At 36.0% G+C, this 27821-nt stretch overlaps 2 protein-coding genes across 5 annotated transcripts in view; one reads left to right on the top strand and one right to left on the bottom strand.

Moving 5' to 3' along the window:
* Positions 1–27821, bottom strand: part of AVEN (apoptosis and caspase activation inhibitor) — a 96222-nt gene that overhangs the window by 51009 nt on the left and 17392 nt on the right. For all 3 annotated transcript variants that reach the window (XM_054069063.1, XM_054069064.1, XM_054069065.1), the window contains exon 2: positions 19242–19422. In XM_054069063.1, the coding sequence (XP_053925038.1) occupies positions 19242–19422 (181 nt within the window). The remainder of the gene's footprint in view (positions 1–19241; positions 19423–27821) is intronic.
* CHRM5 (cholinergic receptor muscarinic 5) overlaps positions 807–27821 on the top strand; it is a 50914-nt gene continuing 23899 nt past the window's right edge. The window contains exons 1-2 of one of the 2 annotated variants that reach the window (XM_054069062.1): positions 807–1263; positions 1374–1622. The gene's annotated coding sequence lies outside the window, so the exon portion shown is untranslated. Of the gene's footprint in view, positions 1623–27821 lie in introns of both variants that reach the window. The other variant, XM_054069061.1, reaches the window with a different exon arrangement.

Below are 27821 nucleotides of genomic sequence, written 5' to 3'. Positions count from 1 at the left end.
CATTAAAAAGAAAAGTTACAGTAAATAAGGTTCCAAGAGGAAACATATGAGACTATATTCTAAGAAAAAGTTCCAAACGTCGCATCATTTTCCCCCACAACCAGCATACATGGCCCCTAACAACATTGGTACAGTGCATGAAGATTTTATCCATTATAAAGACACAGTTACAAAGGGCTTACACTACATTTAAGTCAGTTTTCAATATATACTATTTCCTACATATTAGTCTCAAGATGGCAGTTAATTAACTTTAAATTGAAGGATTTAAATTTCTAAATTAATTAGAAATGGATCTGTGGGTCAGAAAGCCTTTCTTTGATACAAAGAGTCTAATGAGTGAACATAATCTTCATACACTTCCTTTGAAAATGGCTTTTTAAAACATCGTTTCTTTTTGCAGGCAAAAACAGAAAAGGGAAAAAAAAGACACAACCTCCATGAATGTGTAGGCTCACCCTGTACATTAGGTTATAAATGAAAAACCACAAGACTACAGCCAGATTATCCAAATGAAAGGCTACATGAAGCAAAACACAAACCACGATTTTTAAAGCAAATCTTTTGGAACATCTTTTTGATAAAAAGCTAGCTATGAATAGACCTTAACCTGAATAGAGCTGTTAACCCTATACATGACATCTACCGTGTCAAAACAACTCTGGTCCATTTTACCTGATTATATCCCAAAACAGCAGGTTTTTTCTTGGATCCATTTCTGGATGACAAGCTGTTCAAATAGAGACCACCTATCAAACCCAGTATTATCATCTGCTGCTTTTTTCTTCTAGTAGACACTGCTGTCCATCAGAAGAAATAATTAATGGGTCTATTATGTATGAAAGCGTCATCCTGTCAGTTCAGTGACTGGTCTGAATAGCTCATATCTGCTACTCATTGGTGCCATGCGTGCTCACTGTCCTGAGAGATGACAAAACACTACACCCTTTAGGATTTTTTTTTTCCCCTCTGTTCTAAAGCAGCATTTCACATCTGTGTCTGACAGAAGCATAAGGAGCCGAGAGAGGCAGACCTTCATCATTCTTCACAGAATAATGTTGCCTGGGTTAAAAGTTAAGACCTGATGTTTACTGATCCTGCATATTTTCCAAAAAAAATCTAAAACGTGGAGGCTACCTAAATGTGTAGAAAAAAATACTTTTTTCAATGTTGGAATAGCTGCAGAGAACAGATGGAATTTACTGGATACAAAATCTTGAAATGATTTTTTGAAATGGGTGCTGAATACTTGACTTAACTGGGGTCAGTGCACTTGCGGGTTTTTGGGGGTTTTTGGGTTTTTTTTTCCTTTTTCTGGGGGAGGGCAGAGGAGATGCAAAGTTCACAGGTTTTCTGTTACCTGATTAGGGCAGAATAAACAAAAATGCTGAATGTGGAAGAAACCAGATATTGGAGATACCTGGAAATAAACTGGAAACAAACTGGAAACAACCAATACCACAAGACAAAGCAGCAGCAAACAACAAGACGCTGTGGAAAAAGAAATCACAAGACGAGAGTGCACAATGCATTTCAAATAGAAAAAAAGCTTCCTGTCTGCTGAGTGAGTCTCAGTACATTCTGACAGAGCACAGATAAAGCTTCAATCAAGTATCTCCTAGGTAAGTTTTTATTTCATATACTGCTTTAACTGTTTATCACATCAATATATACATTAATGTATGGATAATAAATTAATGAATTTAGGTTTCTTTCTACTGATACTGAATTTTAAACCCCTCTAAAAGAAATATTTGATGTTCTTACATTTCCTATACTGCTCAAATGACAGTTGTCTTTTGATGTTAAGGTGGCTGAAAGGAAAATGATTAAATGCTTTCTCACTTTACTTATACTAGAGTGAAATATTTCCTAAGATTTAAATCCTTCAAAATATTTTCATACATATTTCCATGCATGGCTGTTTAAGAAAAAAACATTAATAAAAAGCCATGCTTCTGTTAATATTACCAAAAAATATTTACTGTACTTCATTATGTATTTATTCTGGCAAAGCAAACAACATTTTGCCCCACAGTAGTAAAGAAAAAAGGATATATTATAAGACAATGAATCTTTGTTTATATGAAAAGATATTAAATAAGGTTAGAAGTGTTGATTAGCTATTTATGAAAGGTAAACTACAGCACAGTAAGGAATCAGTACCATGTTAATACACCCCAAGGTACTGTGCACAGTTTCAATAAAAGACTGGACATCAGTGCTCCAGTAAAAGTATAAAAGAAGGTGCAGGTCACCTCAGTTACTTGGCGCATTTGGAGCATCCAAACAATATGCAGAACATTTTAGAATGTGAATCTAACATCTAATCAGACTTGAAAAATAAACACAGTATCTGTTAATCAAAAAACTACACTTACAAGGCATGGAGAAAGGTAGCTATGCTCACACACAAAAAAACCCCACACCCCTTGAAAGTGAAAAAGCATCAGTAGTCCTATACTGTTTAACACACCATTTTAAGTACCACATTGGTCAATTTTGTATGCAATATTATCCTTGAAAACCTACACCTTTGCTCCTACAGTCTTTTACTTGTTTCACTCTTTTTTTCCGTTTATTAAGATGTAGTATTTCTTCTTCCAGCATTGTTTTAAATCTTTCCCTTACTTCTCCATGTATTACTTTCCACATTCCTATTTAGTACAACTTTTTTATTTAACATATCCATCAATTGTTTTCCTGTTTATTTTTTCTTTTTATATTTTGCTACCTTACTAATAAACTCTCTCTTGCCTGATGCTGGCTAAGGATATGCTAATTTGCCATTCACAAACATCTCTTTTAAACCCTTCCCTTATGTACAAAGGGTTTATGAATTCTACCAAGTGCTGAAAGACTGAACTTCCCTGCCAAATACCATGAGACTAAAAACCAGAAGCTGATATCATGCTGAGCCTTGTCTCATATCAAGAGTCAACAATATACTCCCAAAATAATGGAATTCCTACCAGGAAAGATATGTGAAAACTTCTGCAGGAGGAGTCATCTCATGCATATTACAGTTGAATACTTTATATATTTGAAATTCCTCCTACAAGATCCCACTCTTGTTTGCCATGATGGGGGGAAAAAAATCCATTTCATATTCTCTAAACATTCATGCTTTTCTCTTTAATACAGGCAAAAAAGTTTCTATTATTCTAACCCTTTTCCACTTGCTATATTTGATGAGAACTTGATGGGAATTTTTGCTAGTGTACCTGTCACTCAGCCATTTTGTTGCTTACAGGTTCCAGTGCTCTCTACATTTCCCCAATTTCTGTCCTTTTCTAAGTATCTCTAACTGCTCTCTTCACAACTGCTCTATGAAGCATCTCTCAATCTTTTTTCCTATGTCTCACTTCACGTAATGCATCGATCCAGTAAGAATTCCTCCTGCCTCCTCACTGCTCCTATACAACAGCCACCAACTTTGTCACTCATGTAACATACCAGGAAAAAAAAAAATCATCAATTAAGAAGTAGGTTCTGTAGGATATAAAACAAAACAATATGGCTATAAGTTTCAATCACACCACTTCAAGATTTCTATAACTTGAACCGTCAAAGCCTCCTACAATACAGTAACGCTTGTAACAAGCAGTAGATCTAATCTCGCTTTTGTTAGCCAGTTTCAGAAGACATCTGTTGAATCTGGTTCAGAGTTGGAAGTAAAAGAGTAAAATAAGAATTGTATTCAGTTTTGATTATCCAGTTATTGCTCTCACACTTGGAAAGTTTTCTTACCTTGGCCAGTGTGAGTTTTGTGTCTCCTCTTTTGTGAAAAGGTATTGTTTATTATGGCTTAAAACATTAAAACCCCACCCAACCCCCCCAAAATAACAGCCAGTCAACATGCCTATTCAAGAAAAATCAGGTTAATATTCAATAAAGCTTGCTCAAAACTTAGTGTTTCAAAAAGTTATTAACTAAGAGTTGCAGTTAAGAGTTTTTAAGCTTTCTGTTGAAAATACAAGACAGCTAAGAACAAGTGGAAAGCTTGCTTATAGGAAGGAGAATTGGATACAATCAATTTTTCAAAAGATTGGATACAACTGTGTAGTATTCTTAAAAGAAAAGATAGATCTTTTCATTCTTTTTCAGATGTGTTGATTAATAATTTTTAATTTAAGTGATCAATACAAACGTTACTTTTAAGTGTATTATTCCTTTCACTGATCTTCAAAAGTCAGATGTATTAAAATAAGTGAACACTTCATTACCAAGTTCCAAAACTTAAGCTTCTGTGCAACCAGATATGAATCTATCACAGAATGTTTTCCAAAATGTGTAATTATGTAAAATCACCTCACCTGAAAGCAGTGAGTCAATATTTGTTTTCCACCTTCATAATCAGTTGTTCAAGGATCACTAAGCATCTGACAAGGATATCTTCTCATTTCCTCTCTGCATTAAATGTTTGTCTACATGAAATGAGTACACCACATCACAAAACTACTACAGTCAATTGTCTGAAGAGAGTACATCTGCTCAGTAAACCATAGTACATACAAATGGGACCCCTTCCCAACTAATTCAGCACGTAGCAAATGTAAAAGTGGTATAGCATGGTTTAGTCAGCCTTTTAGAAAAGATGCAAAGGAGACACAGACCAGAAGTCCAAACTGCCCCTTCCGGGCAGTCATCAGCTAAAAGAAATCAACAAGTAGCAGCACAGACTTGTAGGTATACATATTCCCAGACTCTTGGCCTGTCTTCTGCATTTACTTCCCTGTCTACAGAAGACTATTATGTTACAGATAGCAAAAGGAGATACCTTTACACTTCCATCTTTTTGTTATAACTTACGTAACCTAACAGAAAGCAAGGACTGAAATCCAGAACTTCTGCTCCTGCAGTTAAGTCACTGGTCCAAATATGTCTATTTCACCTTGTATTAGACAACACAAAATTCACCACAGGCATTTGCATCTCTCTCAAGCCCCCTCATTAAATAATCCTCTACCTCTGAAAGTTATTGTAATGAGAGAAAAAGCACCACAAAACACTTCAGGACCATCTATGCTGTAAATACATATAGGTAATACTATGCACTATTTCCAGCTATATTTAAAGCAACACCTTCCAGAAACCCAAACTGAGCAGTATTAGATACACTCATATCCTTTTGTGGTGGACTAAACAGGCAGAGCCAGCTTAGGCAAAACTGGTCTATAACTACAGGAAATAATGCACTCTATTAATATGATCTCTGACTTAAAACAAATGCACGAGGGATTATATACATTTATGGCAGGTACAAAGTGCTTTGCAATACAGCAGCATCTGTATAGAAGGAAAGTTTCATTGCAGCAGATGTAGTTATGCGCTCCTGGTAACCGAAAATCTGCAGCTCTACAGCCTCAGCTTACACCTCTCAGCTCACCTCTCTCTTTTGCTTGTGATGCTGCTGCTCCTTGACCAACTTTTGGGTTACACTGCTTCCATACTTTCAATCTGAATAAAATAAATCCTGCATCAGCTTTTACATTCTTCTTTTCCAGAACTGACATCAAGTATATAACTCTGCATTTAACAAACTCATTCTCTTTGATAGCATTTTTTCAATATTCTAGGCAGACATTCTTTGGTATTCTTCAATATTCCTGCAATTACAAGACATTAAAGATGTCCTTTTGTGTCGTCTGCCCCACGAAGCATCATTATTCCTTAGAAAGAATTCAACTTGCTCCCCTCTCAATATACTTACATATCAAACAGTGGTGCAGTCAGCAAGCTTGCTAAAAACATTAAAATTACAGAAAACCGAGTCCTTTAAAGGACCTCGATATCTTCCAATAGTTTTTAACTGACACCGTCTCAAAGTTTATATATTAATTTGATTCTGTAGATTACAAACAGGGAAGAAAGAAGCACATCACTTGGTAAAGGTCACACCAGATTGAATCAGAGGCTCCACATAGCCCCAAATTCTGCACAACAGTGCTCAATAGTGTAAGTCTTACAAAAGTCTGCAAACAGGGCACACACGCACGGACACTTGCTCAGAAATATTCTGCCAGCCTCTAGATATATGTAGCTTGGGGATTTCTTGAGTCAGAGATGATGTCTTATTCATAAGATAACCTTTAAGGTGTTTTTCCAGTTGTTTTTTGAACCTGCACAAAATTCAAACTTCCACAAGATCCTCTGACCAACTTCCATATTTGAGTTACATCAAAAAATATCTTCTTTCTTTGTTCAAATTTGCTGCCAGCCAGCTTCATTCAGTACTCTCTTTCTTGCACTAAAAGAGACAATTTCTTATCATCTCCATCCTTCCCAAGATTTTGCAGACAGCTACACCACACCATTCTCGTCCATCTGTCTTTGAGGCTGAAGACCTCTGTTTAACTCTACTCATACCATCCTCAGCCACACCTCGTATGTAAATTCTTCCATACTGATATTCGTCCTGTTGCCTTTTGCTGTATCTTTTCAGTATTACCATCTCCATGAGCCTCCAGGATCCAAATCAAAAAAACTTACACTTCTCATCGATTTATATAGTGACACTGTGATGACTTTTCTGATTTGTTCTCTGTTCTTTTCCCATTTTCTAGGGTTCATTTGCTTTCAATAATGAGTAGTAAAACCCATTTTAAATGTCTTTAAATGTGATAGGAGACTGTTTCCCCTACACATGCCATTTACATCACTTAATCTGCATCTGCACTGAGTTTAATCTGTCATTTGGTTTTTTTCTGCAACTTTCTGCAGTCCTCAGGCTATACAGAATTAGAGGAGAATTAAGACGCACACTTTTAACTGTGAAGGTAACAGCACATCGGATCAATCCAAGCGCCCAGTGGGACAAGCTTCCAAGAGCTCTGAGGGATTTCCCATCACTGAAATTGTTTAAATGAAGACTGACAATAGCTTTTGACAGTAAGAGATGTGCCCCAATTCAACCAATAACTAGATTCATAACTTACTTTGTTATGATTGCTCATGTTAACCAGAAAAGTTCACCCGATTGCAGACAGTTTCTTTGGCTTTGTAATCCATCAATTTTAGTGGCTATGATGGGGTTTAGCCTTCCATTTACAATTACTTACCTGAGAGAACCTGCTTCTCTGTTCTTCAAGTCAGCAGGGAAATTGAGTCAGGGAAAGAAACATCAGCGTCTCACTTCCTCAAATTTGCCCCAGGCCTTACTGAAACTGATTTTTTATTACATTTGCTATTGCACATGTTTTGCAAGTCAAAAAATGAAGGAACTCTGATGCAAAGAGGTTCGTTGGTAGTATTTTACCTCTAACGCCTAAAAGCAAATAATGGCAAATATTGTGTCACCTAACTATGAAAATCATATATGTTTTTTAAAGTGTTGCAAGGAGAGGAGTAAATGGAACTGTTTCTATGTCTAGTCGTACCGAGTTCAGATACAGAAAAACAGACTGTAGAGAAAGTGATTTTCTAAAACACTATACATACTCTACTTAATAGGCTGTTCAAGAGCTGTTTTACCTATTGTAATTTAAATTAGATAAACCATCCCTAATGCCATTATGTGAACGTCATTCATGTCTTCCTGACTGATATTGTAGGTGTACACTATCACTGTCACCAAAATATACCTTGTCCATGTCATATTCTCCCTGGATTAATCTACTGTGCTTTCCTTTCATGATTAAATGAATTCTAGTCACATGAAATTACATTTTCAGTGCGGTTGTTCAATGCCTCAGTTTTCAAAAATGCATTACAGCAGCTTTTTATCGTATAGGATAGCTTGCTCAGCGAGTTATTTTTGTTACAGAACAAACTTATTTCATTAGTCATTTTTGAATGAAATAATACCAGTTTACAGCCAGTCTAGGAGAAAGACAGACTTCAAGAACATAGCTCAGCTGATTTTATTCTTAGGAAAAAACCCCACTGTCTATAGCATTTGCAATTTCTGTGGGAAAAATTATTTCATCTCTCCGCACCTTTTTATTTAATTAAAAAATATCTTCCAGTTTGGGTTTGTTTTTTTTTTTAATTCATACTAAAATTTAGACCATAAATACCCTTCCCCTCTACCAAGCAAGTCTGTAAACACAAGTCTTTAATTCATACTCCAATTTTACTTCCCAAATGGGTTCCACTGCTGTAAAAAGGCAGACCCCCAAGAACTATTACAGAACACTACTATTAATAAATGAACAGCCAAAATAAGATTTTTAGAGTTCAGATTAACAGATACAGATAAATTATTTTGAAGTACAGGCACTAAACACAAATAATCACTAGGGGGTTTCTTGCTGTTTTGTTATTGGTTTTGGTTTGTTGTTTGTTTTTTTAAACAAAGATAACATGACACTTTGGAGGGTTTAAAATGCTTTGTCTCTAGTTAAACGTTACTTTACGCGAAGATATTTTTAACGATCAATTTTCTTTGACAAGCTGAAGTATGCTTGTAAATTACAGGTATGAAATCGGATGCTTTCAGATTACATTTCTAGAAGTTAATTTAGTCATCTCACACTTGTAGGCAATTTTCCTCTGAGTGACTAGATTGTTCTACGAGATTTGTACCCCTCCTTTCTTCTCTCCTCTTTTTTCATATTCAAACACAACTCAGAGAAATAAAGTTGTCTGTGTCATAGAAAGAAGATCTATAAAAATAGGAGTAAGTGAACATTTACTAAGGCATGAAATGAACAACAGAAAAAAGTAAAAGAAGGGGCAGACAGAATCATGTGGCATTACAGAATAGATAATTCAAAGCAAGAGAGACAGTAGTCCCTTATTAGCATTGGAAAATGTATTTGCTGAAAATATTCTAACTGTAAATGTATATTAAGGTAAATCAGAACTAGGCATCTGGATTTAATCCAATTTAATTCAATACACATGCATGCTACCACCGAAAAAAGAGCTCTGGCTTCTTCCTTTCCTACTATCAATACCAATCCTACAATTTCCCCCGATTCCCCAACATCTTTCGCTTCTCATCAGCTGCTCCTTCTTGTATTCCTGCCAACTCTTTTGCACCATTCATATAGTCAAATCAGGCAACTAGATTCATATCTGAGGATGGACCAAAGCCATAATATCATTTAAGTGTCTTTCAAACTCATTTCTTCAGAAGAGGGTAGGTGATCTTAATTAGCAGAGACGAGCAAGTAACAAAACACAGACATCCACCAGCTTCCTTCTAAGAATGTACAAAAGGAAGAGATAATGCAAAATAAATTAGAGCCACTTTCACCAGAATTCACGTAATAGTAGTGACTGACATGATGACTAAAGCAATTAATAATCATGTATACAATTACTTAGAGATGAAAAAACGTCATCAAATTAAACCAATTCACAAATGTGACTGCTAACAATTACAGATTTTTTTTCTCTGGTATTTAATGTGTGGGAACAGAGAAAGCCAATACAGGTCCATTTTTTTGCAGCTGGAACAAGCAGTGTCAGACAGCCCATTTTGGGGCAAATGAAAGTATTTTATTTCTTGGAGTAAAAGTCAATTTCTCCACTCAGACAGAATTTATTTTTGCACCCACTGCTGTCTGAGGTGACAGGTGACACCACAAGATGAAAGGAAATATGCAAAAACCTTCCGCTTTCTCTGTTGTGCCAGTGGCACCATGTCCCTTTCCAATACAAATTAAATAAAATCACTAGTAAGTGCTAGATAAAGTTCCTGGTCAGTTTTGTAATGTAGTCCTGAAGAGGGCACCTGAAACAAGCTGCAAATATATTGTGGTTTTTCTTAAAAGGAAAAGCACACTTTTAAAGGTAAGAAGGTAAAAGGAAAGTGCACAAAAATTAACCATATCCAATACAGAAGAGAGAGTGAGAGATGGAGAGAGAATGAATGCTCCAGGCCTTAAGAAAGACATCTGGAACAATTAACCAACACCTATGACTTGTTCCCTGAGTACAACACAAGGTGACAAGGAGCAGGTTTTTTGATTTTTCCAGAGACATACCAAATTTCTGAAATGCAGAGTCTGCGTTCATTGGCATTACTGAAGGTTCCAGACTATAAGGACTTTCTCAAAGGATCCTATTTCCATTTTAGATTTTTTTCCAGTTGATGGACAACTTATCCTCCAAAATGAGGCACTGAATAATGAACAAAAGACAGTACCGATGTCTTTAGACTGACCTAGTATTATTGGGTTGGGTAAGCTGTCTCAATCCCCAGTCTTTTTCAAACTAATTTTTTCCCCCACCCCTCGTCCCACAGACACATCATGCCAAAGCCGCATGGTAACAGAAAGTCAGGTGGGATTAGGTACTGACTTTCAGAATGAGTCTGTCTTCCAATCAGTCAGATAGAGTAGCAACATACATTAAGAAATGTATCTACATGAGAAACGCAAAACATCTTTTTTGAATGTTCTTTGTGTTTGAAGGCTGTTTGCCTCTTCAGTAAAGCATAATCGCTGTCTTGCTAGTGTCACTCTTGTTTCTGTGTCTAAGAATGTAAGTCAAAAAGTGGATTAGCCCAAAGTAAATCTTATGTTATAAAAGCCAATCAACATGTCTCATCTGTCGTGCTGAATTCTACCTTCTGACAACTTCAGAAAGTTAAAGTACACCTAGAGGAAAAAAATAGCAAGACATTGTCAGTACAGAAACCAGGGCAAAACAGGGTTTTTTTTCCATTATAACCGCTCTGATACACTTCCTTGGGCATGGGAAAGGTAACGAAGAACAATGCAAACAGCGTATGCATTCCTGAGAAAGTACAAACTGTACAGACTTTCTCTCTGGGACTACTACTCTTACACTCCTAGTACGTCATTTACTCAGAAAAATCTAACCCAGTTTACCTCCTATTACCACCGAACCGTCAATTTAAAATACTTAGCTTTCCAATACCTCTATGCTGCCAGCATTTTCCCAGTAGAAAATTAACTGTCTCAAATGAAAATTTCTTTGCAGTAAGTATCTGCGATTAAGGCCTCTAGCCTTTAAGTTACAAAAATTTTATGACACCAAAATCAAAATGATATTACCCTATTAAAGCACTCCCATCTTGAGTTAGTCCTTCCACCTTATTCCCTCACATTTTGTAGCTAGCTGATACACATTTTTCAGTGACGCATTTTCTGCATGTTGAAGCACATGCATTCAAGAAGAAAATACCATGTTATCACAGGCTGTTTTTAATCAAGAGCTTAAAAAGAAATAGACAATATGACCAGTTTCGCAATCCAAATTATCTGCAGCAGATTCAGAAATGCCACGCTTTATAAACCGAGATGATGAGTGTGTACTGTCAAAGGAAGGTATTCTGATGCACATTCCAGTAAAGGTTGAAAATGAGTCAGAACCAAAAGAAACATAATTCCTCCTCACTCACACCCTATTCTGTCCCTCAAACATGGGGGGTTTTTTGCGAAGAGTTTCTAGTTCACAATGGTACACATGCAGAGTGTTCGGTTTGCAAGAAAGTACAACAGGATTGAAGAATTCCATTAGAGGTGGAACAGACAGTTAATACAACTCTTGTTTTGAAATAAAGACTTTGGCAAGGCTCACTATGCCTCTGACATTCTTCAAGAAATTACTCAAATCTAGGCCAAAAAAAAAAAAAAAAAGGCCCTTTGGGAAACAAAACCAAATCTTTTAAATGCTCAGAAAAGCCCTCTTTGTACACAACAGCCAGAAACGCCAATGATGCCACTCCCAGGAGAACTGAGAGTGAACAACAGGCAAGAGAACACACAGCAGATGAGGAGACAATACCTGATTTGGGTTTAGATGTAAGAACTAGGAAAAGTTGGATGTAGGAACCAGGAACTCTTGAGGAACAGGATGAGATCAGGAAAAGAACAATAGCAAAATTAATAGGTGTGACTCAGAAAGCACTAAAAGGAGAAGGACTGAGAGCCCAAGCCATCAATAATAAACATGAAGAGGAATTTCAGGACTACAAATGGGATAAGAAGACAAGCCGCAACTAAGCTTAAGGAAGAAACAGGTACTCTGTGTCCTTTAGAGTACTGCCTACTCCACAGTCTTTCTTTTACACCAAAACCCGTGCTTAGAAACAGTACAGCTCCCTGGAAACAAATTTCTGAAAATCTTGCTAGGAAACTAGGTCTGTCAGGTCTCTTACGATGGTCGTTCACACACAGTTTGATCACAACACTGCTTTGGAGCATTCATCACTGAACAAGGAAACCTTCTTATCACAGTTATTTTGTTTGTAAATCCATTTTAGGAATAAATTTATGGGAAACACAACAGTAAACGAGGTCTGGCTTCTGAAATTAAACCAATCTGCTACATCTGATATTCTTACCATTCTTACCATGAACAAAAAATTCTAGTTTTACAGAATTTTATAAAGTGTATTTCTGTTTTTTAATTAACTAGTAGCTGCTAAGAAATGGAACAAAACAATTACATTTAAAACAAGTACATTTAAAACTAGTACCATAGATTTCAACGTGGAATGTGAGACTTCAATGGCAGGAAAGTCAGAGATGTTGATGTGGCAGAAACCATAACGACCAATATAAGGCCTAGTCAGACAGAACGGGTTTTAGGGGTATTATAAAAACAAATGACATGATTAAACAGGAGAAACAGTGAACTAGATGAGTAGACATTTTTATCTACCTCGAACCTATGAATTCAAGTAGTGGACATGATAACAGCAAGACAAGAATAAGAACAAATTGTTCCACACTTACACTTACTGATTTGTGATTTCATAAACAAGACATACTTAAGCATAATTCAGTAGAAATACTACCAATGTACAGCAGCAGCAAAAGATTAAGGCCCAAGATTAGAGAAGGATGTCAGTCAGGAAACTTTTTAAATCCAGAAATCTGGAACTTAACAAATAAATGCCTGCAATCAAGGTGTGAAAAAATAAAAGAATTATAAAAACCTCACCACACTGATTTTAACAGGAACAAATTTAACCCCTTTTGTCTGTGAGTCTTACTCTATTCACTTCTAAATCATAAGGCATACAAATCTCTCTAAAACACTGAAACCTTCAAACTACTTACTGTTAGTTTTGCTGTACTATCACTGACATGTATATGGTCACATAGTTCTAAGACATCAGAATGCTAAAATAAAACTAAGAAATGTTATCCTACATTTATATGCATTCAAGTCATGGAATCATATTATACTTCTATATTTCAATCATAGAGTTTTGGTTATAATCTAGATAAAACTGAGGAGGAAAAAGAGCACATATACGAAAACGTATATAATAAGCACAGATTATCTATTAGAGGAAAATACATTTATCAAGAAAATGGAATTAATACTTAAAATCCGGCATTTCCTATTTTTAGTTCGGATCCACTCCCCCCAAAAAAAATAGGACAGCTTGTCTGATTAGGACAAAAAAGATAAATTTCTGTAATGTTAGGAACAGTTCAGGAAGAAGAATTGAGCAGATGGAGAACCAGCCTCCACTGATGCCAAGTCCTGCCATTTTGCCATAAATCTTTGTTGGGGGTGGAGAGATGTTTTTTTGGGTAAGTTACTTTGGCTAGGGACGAGAGGATGCATTTTTGTGGATTTCAGATATATAAACCAGCACTATTTCTCAGGTATATCAACAAGTCCAGTGTTGCAGATTGCCCAGGGCATAATTTTCACAACTAAAACCTTTACAAGTGGAAATAAGGCCACTTGGTAAAGAGCCTCCACAGATGGGAAATGGTATCCACCACACAACCATCAAAAAGTAAAGTTCTGATACGCTGAACAGGGCTAGAAGGACAAGCAGAGGAAGACAGCGTGTCAGGGAAGCTCAATGAACTCTTACGGAATGAGGGAGCAAAACAAGGAGAACATGAGGAAAGATTCAAGTAAAGCACATGCCCTTAACTCTTTATTTCAGAAGTGCATATGTTAGGAATAATCAAGTGACTTACTATCAAACCTTAGTTGCAACAGTGTAATCTTCTTTAAGACCAGTAACCTGGTACTAATACCTTAAAACTGTTAATAAATAACCAATATCTCCACATTCTAGACAGAGCTCATGTTACCTGGCAAGCAGCAAGGACATGAAGCTTTCCATCTACTGAATTTCTGACCAAATAAGAATCATAGATTCATTTACGTTGGAAAGACCTTTAAGATCATTGAGATCAACCAGCTGAAAACACATCTGTTTCACATGCTGTCATAAAGACATGCAAAAAAGAAGATAAAATTACTTTTCACTGTTTTTCACGCATACCAATAACGTCTTTGGAGCTGATAAACAACAAGTTTTCATTAGGCTAGATGTCTCAATGGTAAAAAAAAACAGATGCACAGAGTTCTATGGAGACATATGGAGACATATGATTTCCCAAAGCAGGCATACAAAACACCACGTAGTAGAAGCTGACAATCAAATACCACTGGAAAGTGGGATTCCTCCAATACGTACAGTAATCCAAATCAACACTGAATTATGTAGCTCTGTAAAGAAAACTGATTTTCAGCTATTGTCTCGAATTTTTAAATTTAAAGGATTCTTTTTTAGCATCAAAACCATGCTCTGCCCCTGCCATTCTTTTTGTTTGAACAGGATTAGCATAAAATATAAGAAAATTCATTTACTCTTCATGGTACATTTTTTTTCTTTCCAGATCTCTGTTAGGATAGAAAAGTTGAAGGAAAACCTATTTTTAACCCACGTCTTGCTCCACAGATTTAACTGTTCAGCTTTTCTAAGACGATCAGTGGTCTTCTGTATACAGCTAGTTATCACGTATGTATCAACCATGAAAATGACAAAAACCACAACAATATATTGCAATAGAAGCATTGAAATTAAACAGAGGCCCAAAAAACACAGATTAAAAAACCAAACCAACAGGAGTTTATGGACGGGACAACCTTTACCTTACAATTCCTATACTTCCTGTTTATTACTATTATGCTTCACCAATCGCTCTTCCAATTTTTATTCCACATTTCATATTGTATTCCAGTGCTAGGTACCTACAGGAATATATGTATTATTACAACAAAACCTTTCTACCAGTTTTGTTTGAACTACAACAGCATTTCTCTTCCTTGTCATTTATGACATCAAAATTATTCAGCCATGGCCAAAGAAAAAAAAATGGGAAAGAAAATCATGTCCAAAATTATATTCTTTCATCCTGATTATCATCACACCCTGGAACAAAACATGCCGTTACTAAGGCATGGTTGGCAGCTTTTGGCTACTGTACTGGTAATACCTACCACTTTTAAAAGTCAAGTGATTAAGTCCCTGGATACATTTCGATCCGCTCTGTTATGAGATTTTAAAAGTATATTTTTAAACCTAAAACACCCATTCACAGACAAAAACCTAATGAATGACTTAAATAAATTTTGGGATACCTAAGCCACATCAGTCAGAAAATGACGACAGGTCTGCAAACGTGGCAAGGTTCTTCTAGCAATGCAAGGTTATCCTATCACTTCCACTTCTCTTGTTCTTTCCACTTCAACAGCATTTTTACTAAATTGATTCAAGACACATTCCCTGAAGGCTTCACAATGGACTTGAAGTTTATATCAGCTAGACACGAAAAGCAGTACAGAAATGTTTGCTTTGGTATATTCAAAGTTAATTAAATATACGTATATATGTAAAATACTAAAAAAAAAAGGAAAGCAATAGACTTAAAAACTAAAGTTATGACCCTACTTTACATAGAAATATAATAAGCCCTAACAAAGAAGCTCTGTCAGGCTAGTGACATCAGCTGTTATCAAAGCCATCTGGAAGTTCTTACTTAAAACTATTTTCAGCTGCCTTTTTAACTATTCAGTCTGAAATTTTCCATGTCAGTTTTCTGCTCCAGGTAGCTTTTCCTCACCCTCCTCTCACCACCATCTTTTAAAAGTCAAAGAATGGCTGAAATATTATTCTACCACAAAAGAATTCAAAAAAAAGTCCCTATGATCTCTTCCTCCTAAAAACTGTAACCACTTTCCTGCCCTGAATCAGTAGATTGAAATCAAGCTGGACAATGTTTTTGTACAAGAGGCACATTCTGCTTATTTTGTGAAACATTTGACCTGATTTAGCCAAGCTACAAGATTCTAGACATCAGAGTTCATCTGTATTTTTTTTTCCAAGATCTGCTGAAGCTTAACAGCCACTCAGATAGTTCAACTTCACTGATGTTGTTTATGTCATCTCAATGTGCAAGGCAACTGAATTAAGTTTTCTCTAACCTCGGGTTATGAATGAAGAGCCAGATTTTCACTGTAAAAAAGTCGGCATTTAACAGGCATTAGGTACAACACTGAACAAGAAGTGTCATCTTGCATATTTCTGCAACTTCACCTGTGCCAATGTCCGTACCATAGTTGAAAACAATGACCTGTCACTTCATATTGTTGGGTAACCGAGCAGGATTTAGGGTGTACCAGAGTGTGTGGAAGAAAGATAGACAAAACGGCTTGCAGTGGAGACTAGAACTGGATGGTTGAAAGAATAAAGTGGGATTGACTAGACAAGTAAAGAAACTAAGGGGAATGAAAGAAGCAGATACGGCAGTGGAAAAGAATAAATACTAAGCCAAATGAGCAATTCCAGGCAGAACAACTCAGAACTGGGGATCATTATGACTGCATAGAGCAAGGGACAGAATAGATCTGACAGAGCTGGATTTTAGTGAATATATGTGGAAGAGAGCTGGGTCACAACAAAAGACTAAGACCCACCACCAGTAATTAGAAACATGGAAGATGATGAAAAATAACAGAAGAGAGAGTGAAGAATTAGCAGGCAGGCAAAAGCTGACAGCAGAGAGACAGGGTACAGTCAGAGACAGTCTGAGACCAGTCAGGCCTAAATACTCAATTGAAAAGACAGAACCAGTGTGCACTGGAGAGTAGCTTGAGGCAGGAACAAGCTGGAAGTATAGGCAAAAAAAAAAGAAAAAGTATGTGTCTTCAGAAGCTATTGAAGATAAAATACCCTAAAGACTTATCATTCTCTGCAAGTATCTGCAAGCCCCTTCCTCCCCCTTTCAGAAAAATTTCCTACTTGCCTCTACTGCTGATAAAGATGCAGTGTAAAATCCCATAACTCTGTTATTTTCTTATTTCAAGCAGTGGTAATGTTCATGTACTGGATTTAAAAGCTCCAATCCTGCTAATTATCAACATGACACCAATTCGACAGAATATCAGTCACCTAATTTTGCTGGGTTTTGTTTGACTTTAACTAAAAAAAATATATATAGAAGGACATTTACAAAATATTAAACAAATACCAAGACTGGAATTTTAACTCCTTGGATGTCAGGAATTCCTTCATTTGGATTTGTCTAATAGCATTAATTCTGTCTTCATTAACATATTATTCCAAGCTATTTTTTCTACTCTATCTCATTCAATTAACAGGATATTTTCTGGGAACAAATCCAAGTTGTATCTTAAAGGATGGCATTCTCTTTAAGATCCTGTTATCAATATTACAGAACCTAAACGTTAGGTAGGAGAACACGTTTTTAATCTGAGCTTTTGACAAAGGACTCTTAACTGGCTGCATTAATTACATTGAGTGCATTAATTGTAAATTGCAAGACTAATCTATTGCATTCATGAAAAAGAGCACTTTAATTCCACTCCCTCTCCAGTATCCCCCTGCTTGTTGCAATTGAAACAGATCCACTGTACAACTTCAGATTGCTAAACAATAGACTAACAGAAGTCAAACTTATCAAATAAAGCAGAGATGTAAACTTCTTCTCACAGCACTAGAAATAAAGATCACTGCATTCTCAGTTTTCACACATAAACTAAAGAAAACATAGAAAGAACCCCCCCAACACACACTGCTTTTTTAACTACGACTCTAAGAAAACTGCATTATTGTTGAGAAGGTACTTCTTTCTTCCTCTGAAAGGAAGTACTTTATTTCATTGCTGTTTCTTTTCAATTTATTTTAATATCAAGAACAGTCACAATATATCTTAAATAAAGCACTCTTTAAACGAAAGATTTAGAATTAGTAACTAGTACAAATACTAATAAAAGTTTTATTTTTGGCATTAAGAGAGTCTACAGAGTAGAATATATCTTTTGGTAATAACTGTACTGGAGTATAACTTACCAAAAATAAAATTTAATAGAAATATATGGTATTTCTGTGTATGTTCAGTTCAAAAGTACTATTCATCAGAATATCCTAAAGATATTTTGAAGGCTAAGTATAACGTTAGAGATACTAAAGTTTGTTTTAAAAATCTGAACCATGGCAACGTGAAGCTCAGGTCTCTTGATTTAAGAAGTTTCGAGATGTGTTATCTACTTTGGTGTCCAGGCTACATAACCTATCCAGCTCTGAGGTCCATACCAGGCATCTTGACTCCACACTGCTTACCATGCAGCATACCATTCAACGAAGTCAATACACATCTCATGATCCTATGATTAACTGGCAATTTAGGCCTAATTCCACAGTGTTCATGCAAAACTGAACCCATAAATTTATTCTGCCAAAGAAAGCAAGCTCTAGTCCTTGTTTCTTTACCATAGGTAATTTTTAACTAACTCCTTCAAGCTGTGGCTGAAAAGTCCAATTATTTAAATTTGAGATTTCAGAGCTTCCAAGCTGCTCAAATAAACCCCATAATACACTGTTTGCAGCTTTTTACAGAATGGTATTCCAACACATTGGCACATCAATGGTTTCTAAAATAATTGTGGTTAGCTGTTTTTTTGTGCAACTGCCCATTCTTGTAGAGCTAAAAAAATAGGATCTAGTGCATCTTATTCCACCTCCTCATTCTATTCTCTCCTTTAAAGAGTGGAAATCAACTGATCTTTATTTTCAAGGAAAGTAACACTTGCTATTCATGCATACATCTGTACAGTGATGATTACAAATCTTTGTCAAAACAAACAACAGCAAGCAGCTGCTTGACTACTTTGCTGTGTTTAGTCATACTAGCAATTTCCTTTGTTTTCTGAAAAGCAACCCAATGACCAAGACTGGGAAATTAATTGTCAGCAAGGACAGGCTCAAAGTTATGCTCAGACCCATACACAGTTTCACAAGAAGGCTATAAATGCAGCAGCCCTCTTTCACTCCCTATCTGCCACAGCTCAGTGCTGTCTGTATACTATTAAGCTGCTCCCATGGAGACTCTGAATACTCGTAAGTAATGGCAGACTCACTGACGCCAACAGGAATAGTATTCTTAGGGTTCTGTTTCACCAACAAGGACAACAGCCAGAAATGTACTAATGTTTCAAAATGCAAAACTAAAACAACTGTCGATAGAGTAGAAAATGCTTACCTGCTGAGCTAAGCAAAACACTGAAGTCTGTTCCTCTTTGTGATTCCCCATGTTCGCTCTGTCCTTCTTTTTCTGTATCCTCATAGCGACTCCAGTTGGAAACGATCTTTCTTCTTGAATAGCTTTTCAGTTCTTCGTTCTCTTCTTGCTGCTGTGATTCAGTATCATCTTCCTCCTCTACCTGTGACATTCAAATGGACAGTTAAGCCACTGCAACTCAACAGCATTTTGTTCTGTCTTTAAACAGTCAATCATAAACACAACTCCAACCAAAGAATTAAAACTCAGAAAGACAAATCAGCCTGGATTCCCAGCAAAATTTAGATCAAGTGCTACAATCTTCCTGAAGTGTTTGTAATTCATCAATAGCCTAATTAAAAGCACGTAGTGAATTTCAGACCTCACAGGGGTCAAACAGTGACACTGATGCAAGTTGGACTGTTTTTCCTCCGTTTCTGGAAGCTCTTAATGAACAGCATCCTTTCTGAAACTCAGAGAAGATGCGGAGCAGGGACAGAACTAAGAATTTAATCATAGTCCAAGTGTTGCACTAATACAGACGATAACTGGTGTTTGTAGAGCAGAATATGAAAAACATAGCATAACAAACACTGTAGAAAAACATCCAGAACAGTGATCTATGTAAGAATTTCCATTATAACCAACTGTACGGTCTCAACTCATGTAATATGGAATAATTAATTAAATTAATTTCCTTCACGAAAGCCATTTTACAGAAATACACATGGAACACAGACTGCTGTTAGTCGATCCACTAGCTCAAACTCTTAAAACGCTCTAGGGTCAAAAGAAGAACTCATTGCAGAGTCAAGCAAAACAGGCATTTGCCACAAGGACAGAGCTTGGGGTTCAACTGGAAGGACTATCAGTTCATAAACAGAAAGATTTGCTTCCTGGAGGAAGGAGCACTGAAAGGGCAAGTGGAGAACTGAGAGCAACCAGAAAAGTTCCATACAAGATACTTTCTGCAGAGATCTGAAGCTCTGAAGAGATGAAATAGGAGAGTCAAGACAGAAGAGATTCCCACTGTGTCTGCTCCCAAACATTCCTGCTGACAGCTCCACTCTCTCTTCTCTCATTTACTCCATCTCTTCTTTCACAAACCACAGTGTGCTGCTGTCATAAGATTAAATTTCACTGTCTCTATAATAAAGTACATTTTTCATGACCAGGGCAGTGAAATTCAAATTTATCAACACTGCTCTAAAGCTTAAAGCCATCTCCATTCAGTATAAAATAATTTTAAAATCAAGCTACCTTTTGGTAAGTCATTATATATCCATAAGCCAAAACACCCTTACAACTCACTATCAGACGCTGGCTTTAAGGAGGGTCTTAGCTTTGATAGTTTAAACCAAATGTAATCCTGAAACAAATCAAGAGCAATTATTTATGTTTTCCAAAAGCCCTTGTAAGTGAAGAGCTGCAACATCTTGTGCAGAAATATTACCAAAAATTGTAGTAGTTACTGTGTTTCTAAAATTGTATCAGTTTTTATAAGCACACACTGTGGACTTACACACTGGTACAACATTGCACAACCTGGTTAAAAAAAAAAAAACTGCACAAAGCCATGATCATGAACAAATCACAACCATTTCATTCACTTGTTTTATAATTGTTGAGTCATTTAATAACTCAAGAAAGGACATAGGGCAATGCAACACATGTTTTAGATTGATTTTAGAAATCCATTGAGGCGAACTCTGTAGAAAATTCTGTTGTTACATTCTGGCTTAGCTACACAAGGACAAACTGAGATTTTCATGTTCCTTTTGTCTCCAATTACACAACAGAAAAGCCTCTATCAATGCCAAATAAATCCCTGCTGCACACCAAACACTATATTTATATACAAGTACATCATCATCAAACAAAGGCTGACACAGATGTAGCAGTCTGTGGATTATAGAACATTCCTTAATGACCAAAAGTAGCAGTGAAGCCTGCTTCGTGGCTTTTACACACACTTCCACTGAAAGCCAAAGCATCTTCAGACTCAATTATGAGAGTTTAGGTTCTCCCATGTTTGAGGTCTTAAAGATGACCATCCAGTGTATCATACAAGTAGCAAAATCAGAACTAGAACAATGCCTTCCCAAGAAAAATAATCCACCAATCTTCATAAACAAGCTTTCAGCACTGTTTGACAGATTTGGTTAGGAACAGCATGAAGGAATGGTAAAATCAAATGCCTTAAGAACATTAAAAGCTGTCATAATTATACAAATATAATCCCAGCTGTGAAACAGCTGACAAGAAGGAAAATATTCTGTGCATTCTCCCTGCTTTTTTTTGCAATTCGTAGGTAAATTCTCATTTCTTTCCATTCATCGGATAACTACACTAAAATGGTCGTTGTGCACAAATGGCTGTTTGCATGAGCAATGGGATGAAGTCTCAACTCTATATTACTGGGAACTGATCCGCAGTTATGGTTTTCACAGAACAAAGGCCAAATCCACTTATTTCAACTTCTCTGTTCTTCTCCTATAAATTGAATGATTTGCTATAACCCAGCAAACCTAGTGAAATTTAGTGCCCAAAATAACTCGGAGATGATACAATTTACAAGTCAAAGCAAGAGCAGTGCTACACAGATAGAAAGTTGTTGTACTTTGCTTTTGTTTTTAAGAAAAGACCGGAATCACCTTAGGCAATTATAACATTATATATAAATACTTACTATAGGTCTATTTAAAGGATTCAGTCCTTTCAGCAATCAACATAAACAAAACAGGAGTATCACCTTCTAATTTTAACAAGCTTCAAATAAACTAATATGGATTCAAATGTTTCCTCTTATAATGGACTGAATACTTTTTCACATTCCGTTATTCATTGTTATACAGTACACTTCAAGAAATTTCATTTCTTAGAAGTAAAACTGTTAACTTGAACTCTAAGAACAAAACCACAAATTCTCCAGAGCGTCAAAAGCAGTTGCGCAGCCTGGTTCCCCAAGTACTGTCCCGAGGTTCATTTTTGAAGTGATTAAACTGCAAATACCTGCTTACATTTTCAATAAATATTTAACAGAGAATTTTACACTATGCATTACTATGCTACAAAATAAAACTCCAAATAATCACATTTCAATATTTAACATCCAAAAACTTAGATGTGTTTTCACCATTAAAATTTTCAAATACATTAAACAAAATTATCAATGAGGCTTCAGAAAATAATTTGTCTTCTCAGGAGACAGCTACCATCTAACATAACAACCTCAGAAACACTGAAATCTTCATTACTGCCCTCTTAACTGCCTATTCAGCTAGACTATGCCTGCCATCATTGTCATCATACCTTAGTGAAAATGAGTCTTAATTGGTACAGAGCAAACATCTATCCTATGCATAATGAAAAATAACTTCCCTCCTACTCCATCCTCAAATAACAAATAATACAATCTGAAACAAATTCTAGAGGCCAATTCAAATGTAACCTTTAAAAGAGTAGTACCCTGGTAGGGAGAATAACCTCTGCCTTTAGACAGTACTGAATTACATCTACACATTATTGCTCAGTGCTATAATGCAGCATAATACCACAGGAAGTATAACATTAATCTGCTGAGTCTCTGTTTCACATAGTATCACACGCATTACCATTTGTATATGTCATTGACATTTGGAAAGAGGGGAAAGTATGCAAAAGCCCAGTTAATCAGAACCAGGACAGGTTCAGACTGTATTGCATATCAACAGAACAAAAAAAATATACACAGTATTCTGCCTAAACACTAACTTTATCCAGGTCATTCAAACAACAGTGAAAGAGACGGACTTCCCTGCAGAGGAGCTTGTACGATGCAGGGGTCTTCCACCAAGGAATGTATTTTCATCCTTTACCACAGCCTTTAACTCTGCATAGGACTCATGACCTCAATCTACAGTCTCTACCACAGTAAAAGAGTATTTTAGTACACTCTTCTTTCTATACTAATTTTGCATACAGAGTTGGGGATGGTACGAAGAAAAAGTATCGAGAAAAAGTATTGAGAAAAAGTAGGACAGCAGGCTTTCTGTTTGACTTTTCTTACAGACAAGAACATGTTGATGCACATGCTTCAGAAATGAAGGCATCAAAATTACGTAAACACTGTTCCACGCAGGTAACTTTCCCTGGGGTCATTCTTTTGCATTTCTCTGGAACCCAGAGTGGTTTGGATCAAACCAAGGCCCAAGAACCCAGTGGAGAAAGTGCAACAGTGACCTCTTACATCCTGCTTCAACTACTCAACTGCTCTTTCAGTGTGCGTGCAGTCAGTCTTAGCATGTTAAGCATATATGTGCAAACACTCGACAAGAATTGTTGAGCTCACAGCCCTTAAAAAAAATATAAATGCATTGCAAGTCAAAGCTTCTGTTAAGACTTTACAAAACCGCGTATTTATTACCCTCCAGAAGCCACGGAAGTTAAGGCTTATAGCCCTCTTCCTGTTCAGTTCTATTACATCTGTAAGAAAAGTTTAAAACATTTAATCTTAGTCAGTACTTAAATATTCCACAGTGACTGGCAGGAACATAGAAACAACATATGTTCAGCTTGCCTTTCTTTGGGCCAACTGCTTTTCTCTATTATGTAGGCATCATCAGATTTCCATTCTTATTTATTTTGTAGTAGTTTTCTCAGTTCTCTTTCTGAGAATGTCACTTTATAGAACATTTGAAAACACAGTTTGAGCTTTCTATTAATCTATTAGAAAGAATATAGCTATTTCCTTCCTTCGCCTTCTTCACAAATTTATACGTTAACCTTTTCATTTTAACTTCAGAAACTCTTAACAATTATATTGATTAAGTGCTACTTTTTTCCTTTACTACTGTAACTTCTCTATTATTGCTTTGAAATTTACACTTCTCAAAAATATATTTCCTTAATACACTGCCTTAATCTTTTCCATTCTCTATTAGGGACACTTACCTAAAATACTCCAGACTTCTTATATACCAACATAAAGTCCAAAATAAATAGTTAGCCACTGCCAGACGTGTTCACTTGCACGTTCATGGACAGTGATAACCTCTTTCTACTCCCTGCAATTTATGGTCTCCCAACAAGCAACAGCACACAACAAACGCCTGATAAAACTTCTGTCACGGTTCCCTCTCCACTTCTTGTAAACTGCTGTAAGGCTATAGCCAAGTGTGATGACATTCTGTCTCAGTCTCAATCCCAATTTCTCCTCTCACCAGGTGAAAAGGCTAGCAAGACAAAATGAAAATATCCTGTGTGTTGAATCTGACCTAGACTTTCAGCTGCATCATGAATGGGCATATATATTTTCCTCATTTATATTTGAAATAGTAGAGTGTCTGTGCACAGACAATTTCTCCTCTCCTCCTCAACCCAATTTGACCATCTGTTATAGTCAAATTCTCACAGATGGAATTTGTAAGTCACAGGGTCAAAATAAAATATATAATTAAGCAACAAAGTAGTTCACTATCTCTACATTTTAAATTCTTTCACACAATAAAAATCTGTAAACAGAGGCTTGTATGACTGACAATAAGCAGAGTAGCTTGGCTGATATTAACTACTGAGTGGTTTCTCTAGGCAGACATAAGTAGAAACGTGAAAGACTTACAGTTACACTTTAGTGACTTAAATTGCTCTTGGGAAGATATATCTGCTTTTAATTTCATGGTTGAAAGTTATCACTAACGTAACCAAACAGGAGCAACAAGATTACACCAGGAATTTTCTTAGCACGATATGAATACAAGATAATTTCAAGAATATCTCATTTTTTCTAACAGCGTTCATTAAATGCACTTTTTTACCTTAAATCCAGAAAGGTACAGAATCCCAATAGCTTAATTTTCTCTATCACAACGACTGATAAGCTTATAACTTATGATAGTCACGTATAGCATAATAATCAACGAAAAAGTTGTTCTGAGTTTCCACATTTACTTAATCACAACCCCTAGATAAATGTTCCCTTTCTCTTTTTCTAAGTAATTAGAGATTTATTAACATTAATGTTTTCCTTTGCCAACTTTAGATTTATCTGATTTATTGCAGTGGAAATTTCATGGCCTCCCTAAAATACAAACTGTATAGTATATCAAAAAAAAACAGAATATATATTCAGAACTACAGCAAGCAAAAGCAGAACTGCATTTTTAAATGCATTTCGTAGTTTAATGCTATTATTTTACAAAAGAAGAAGTACTAGGGCAATTTTATCGATACTTATGCATATTTGTATATGCTTAGAATCAAGATGTCCTTACCTACAAGAAACAATATGGAACATTATCTTTATGAAGTAAGCTAATGTTCAGCTGAAAATCAATGACAGAATTTGAAACACAATTCACAATGTTACAGAGAAACAGGAATTTAGTTTTAAAAATAATAATAATAATAATAATAATAAATAATAATGAATTAACCAGGTAAACATGTCTATTATATACATTTTCCACTCTCTGGGAAAATCCCATGAAGGACGTTCTGTCTACCTAGGAATATTAATGATAAACATCTGTACAGAGTAAAAATTACAAGTTAGAACAATAAAAAGAAAGTCATTATGAAGAGTGGAATACAATACCCCAAACTATTCTTACTTAATTCTCTTAATTCAGAGGTTGGAAAAGTAAATGGAAGATAAGGTTTGTTAATTTCCTTGAAAAATAAGATTTTCCTAATACCATAAGATACCACAGCTTTTTTCAGAGACAGAAAATAACATTTTGTAACAACACTCAGCAACATCTACCAAGAACTGTGAGCTGATAGCTTATCTATACTGAGTCATTTTTGACAGACATATTCATAAGTCTAACCACAATTACAGTAAAAAAGTATAATACTCTAGTCTACCAAATTATTTTGCTTCAAAGTTCCTGATTATTCTATCCACAAGATGCAAATAATTGCAACTGATTTAAAATTTCAAATGAAAGAGACTGTTTTCTCATTACTCTTCAACTAAAGAAACACCTCTAAAATACCCTTTGCACTCAGTAAAGTGATAACATGATCAAACACCAGGTGGCTACAAGTCATACTTCATCTTTCTCTCAGAACATTATTAATATTTCCACAAGTTATAGCCATAATTTGTGTGAATCTTACACCTTACTGAACTGGAAAAACCTGCCCCTTAGACCAAGTGAGCCAGAGAAAAAGAAAAAAAAGCACCCCACAGGCAAACAGCTTGGCTATTTTGTTTTTAACTACTGGTCTAAATGGCAGACTACCTTCCCTTTCAAAAAACTAGAAAAAAATCTATAAATTGCGACATTTGCTTTCCACTTCTATCTCAGAAATACCTCTGTAACCTGCTAGTACATGTTCCTTCAAATGGACGGGTCACACAGCAAAATGAACCAACCTCTACTACCACTGAAGCTTCTGTACTGCAGCTTCCAAAAAGCCAGTTTGAAACTCGTGACTCCTAGATGAAATAAACTCAATAACCATGAAATGTATATTCGGAAGAAGGTCTCAAAAACTCTATTCTAACATTAGAAGTAGACTTGGGAACTTGGTAAAGCCTGTAAAGTCAGTATTTATTTCAGAAACTGCATATTTCAAGACTTTGTTCATCAGATACAGGACTTTTCAAACTACAAAGCCACCAGCTAAAATTTAGCTCTACTCATTTAGATTAAAACTGCAAGCCGAAGGAGCTTTGAAGAAGTACATTTCAAGAATAGTACTGTTACACACTCAGCACTAATTGGGAAACAGTACAGAACGAACAAGCTGCATTAACTGTAAAAGCAGTCTTTGGCCTCCCTTCCCCAAGGCTAAGCCATGCTGCGAGCCTGTAGGAAGCTTGTCCAGCTGCTGCCTATAGATAAAGAGTCTCCTGATTTTCTAAACTTTCCAAGCCAATACATTTCCATCAACAGAAAATCATCCGTATTTTTACTTTAATTCACTGGAATTGATTATATGAAAGTTCCTGGCAACTATGCAAAGTCATCAAGCATTTTATACAGAATTGTCAGAGGGACCCTCACAAAACCTGGCAGTTCTATTACTTTCAAAGTGACAGTAACTTAAGAAAGCTGAACGTTTTTCTTACAAATGCTCGGTGAAAAATATGAGTGCAAATACAAAATAGGAGCCTCTTCTTGACAGAAAACCTTACAAAATAAGTAAATTGCCACAAAGGTTAAAGCATTTTCAGTTAGATTACTGTTTGTTCCTATGTACAGGCTGCGTTTGCCAAAGTCAGTGTTTTTTTACATTGCATACATATGGATTCACATATGTGAATGTTGTATGTGATATTCTAAAACCAAATTATACTTAGTATTCTGGATAGGTTAAGGAAAATTTCTACAGAAAGTGTTTTGTTCTGACCATATCTGCCATTCCTAAATAGAAATATCCTGAGCTGTGTTAGATTGACTGTATTCAGAGACGCCTTCAATTCTTCTGTGTTAATGCCACAGAACTGTAGGCTTATCCAAGCTGAAAGGGATTCCAAGGGGTCAGCTTGTCCAACCACCTTCTCAAAAGAAGGTCAAAACTGAAATCAGACCAAGCAGACTGGGGCTTTGTCCACTCAGGGCTTGAAAACCT

The sequence above is a fragment of the Cuculus canorus genome, chromosome 5 (genome assembly GCF_017976375.1).
Source record: "Cuculus canorus isolate bCucCan1 chromosome 5, bCucCan1.pri, whole genome shotgun sequence".
Classification (NCBI taxonomy): domain Eukaryota; kingdom Metazoa; phylum Chordata; class Aves; order Cuculiformes; family Cuculidae; genus Cuculus; species Cuculus canorus.
This window is presented reverse-complemented; position numbering and strand designations above follow the sequence as displayed.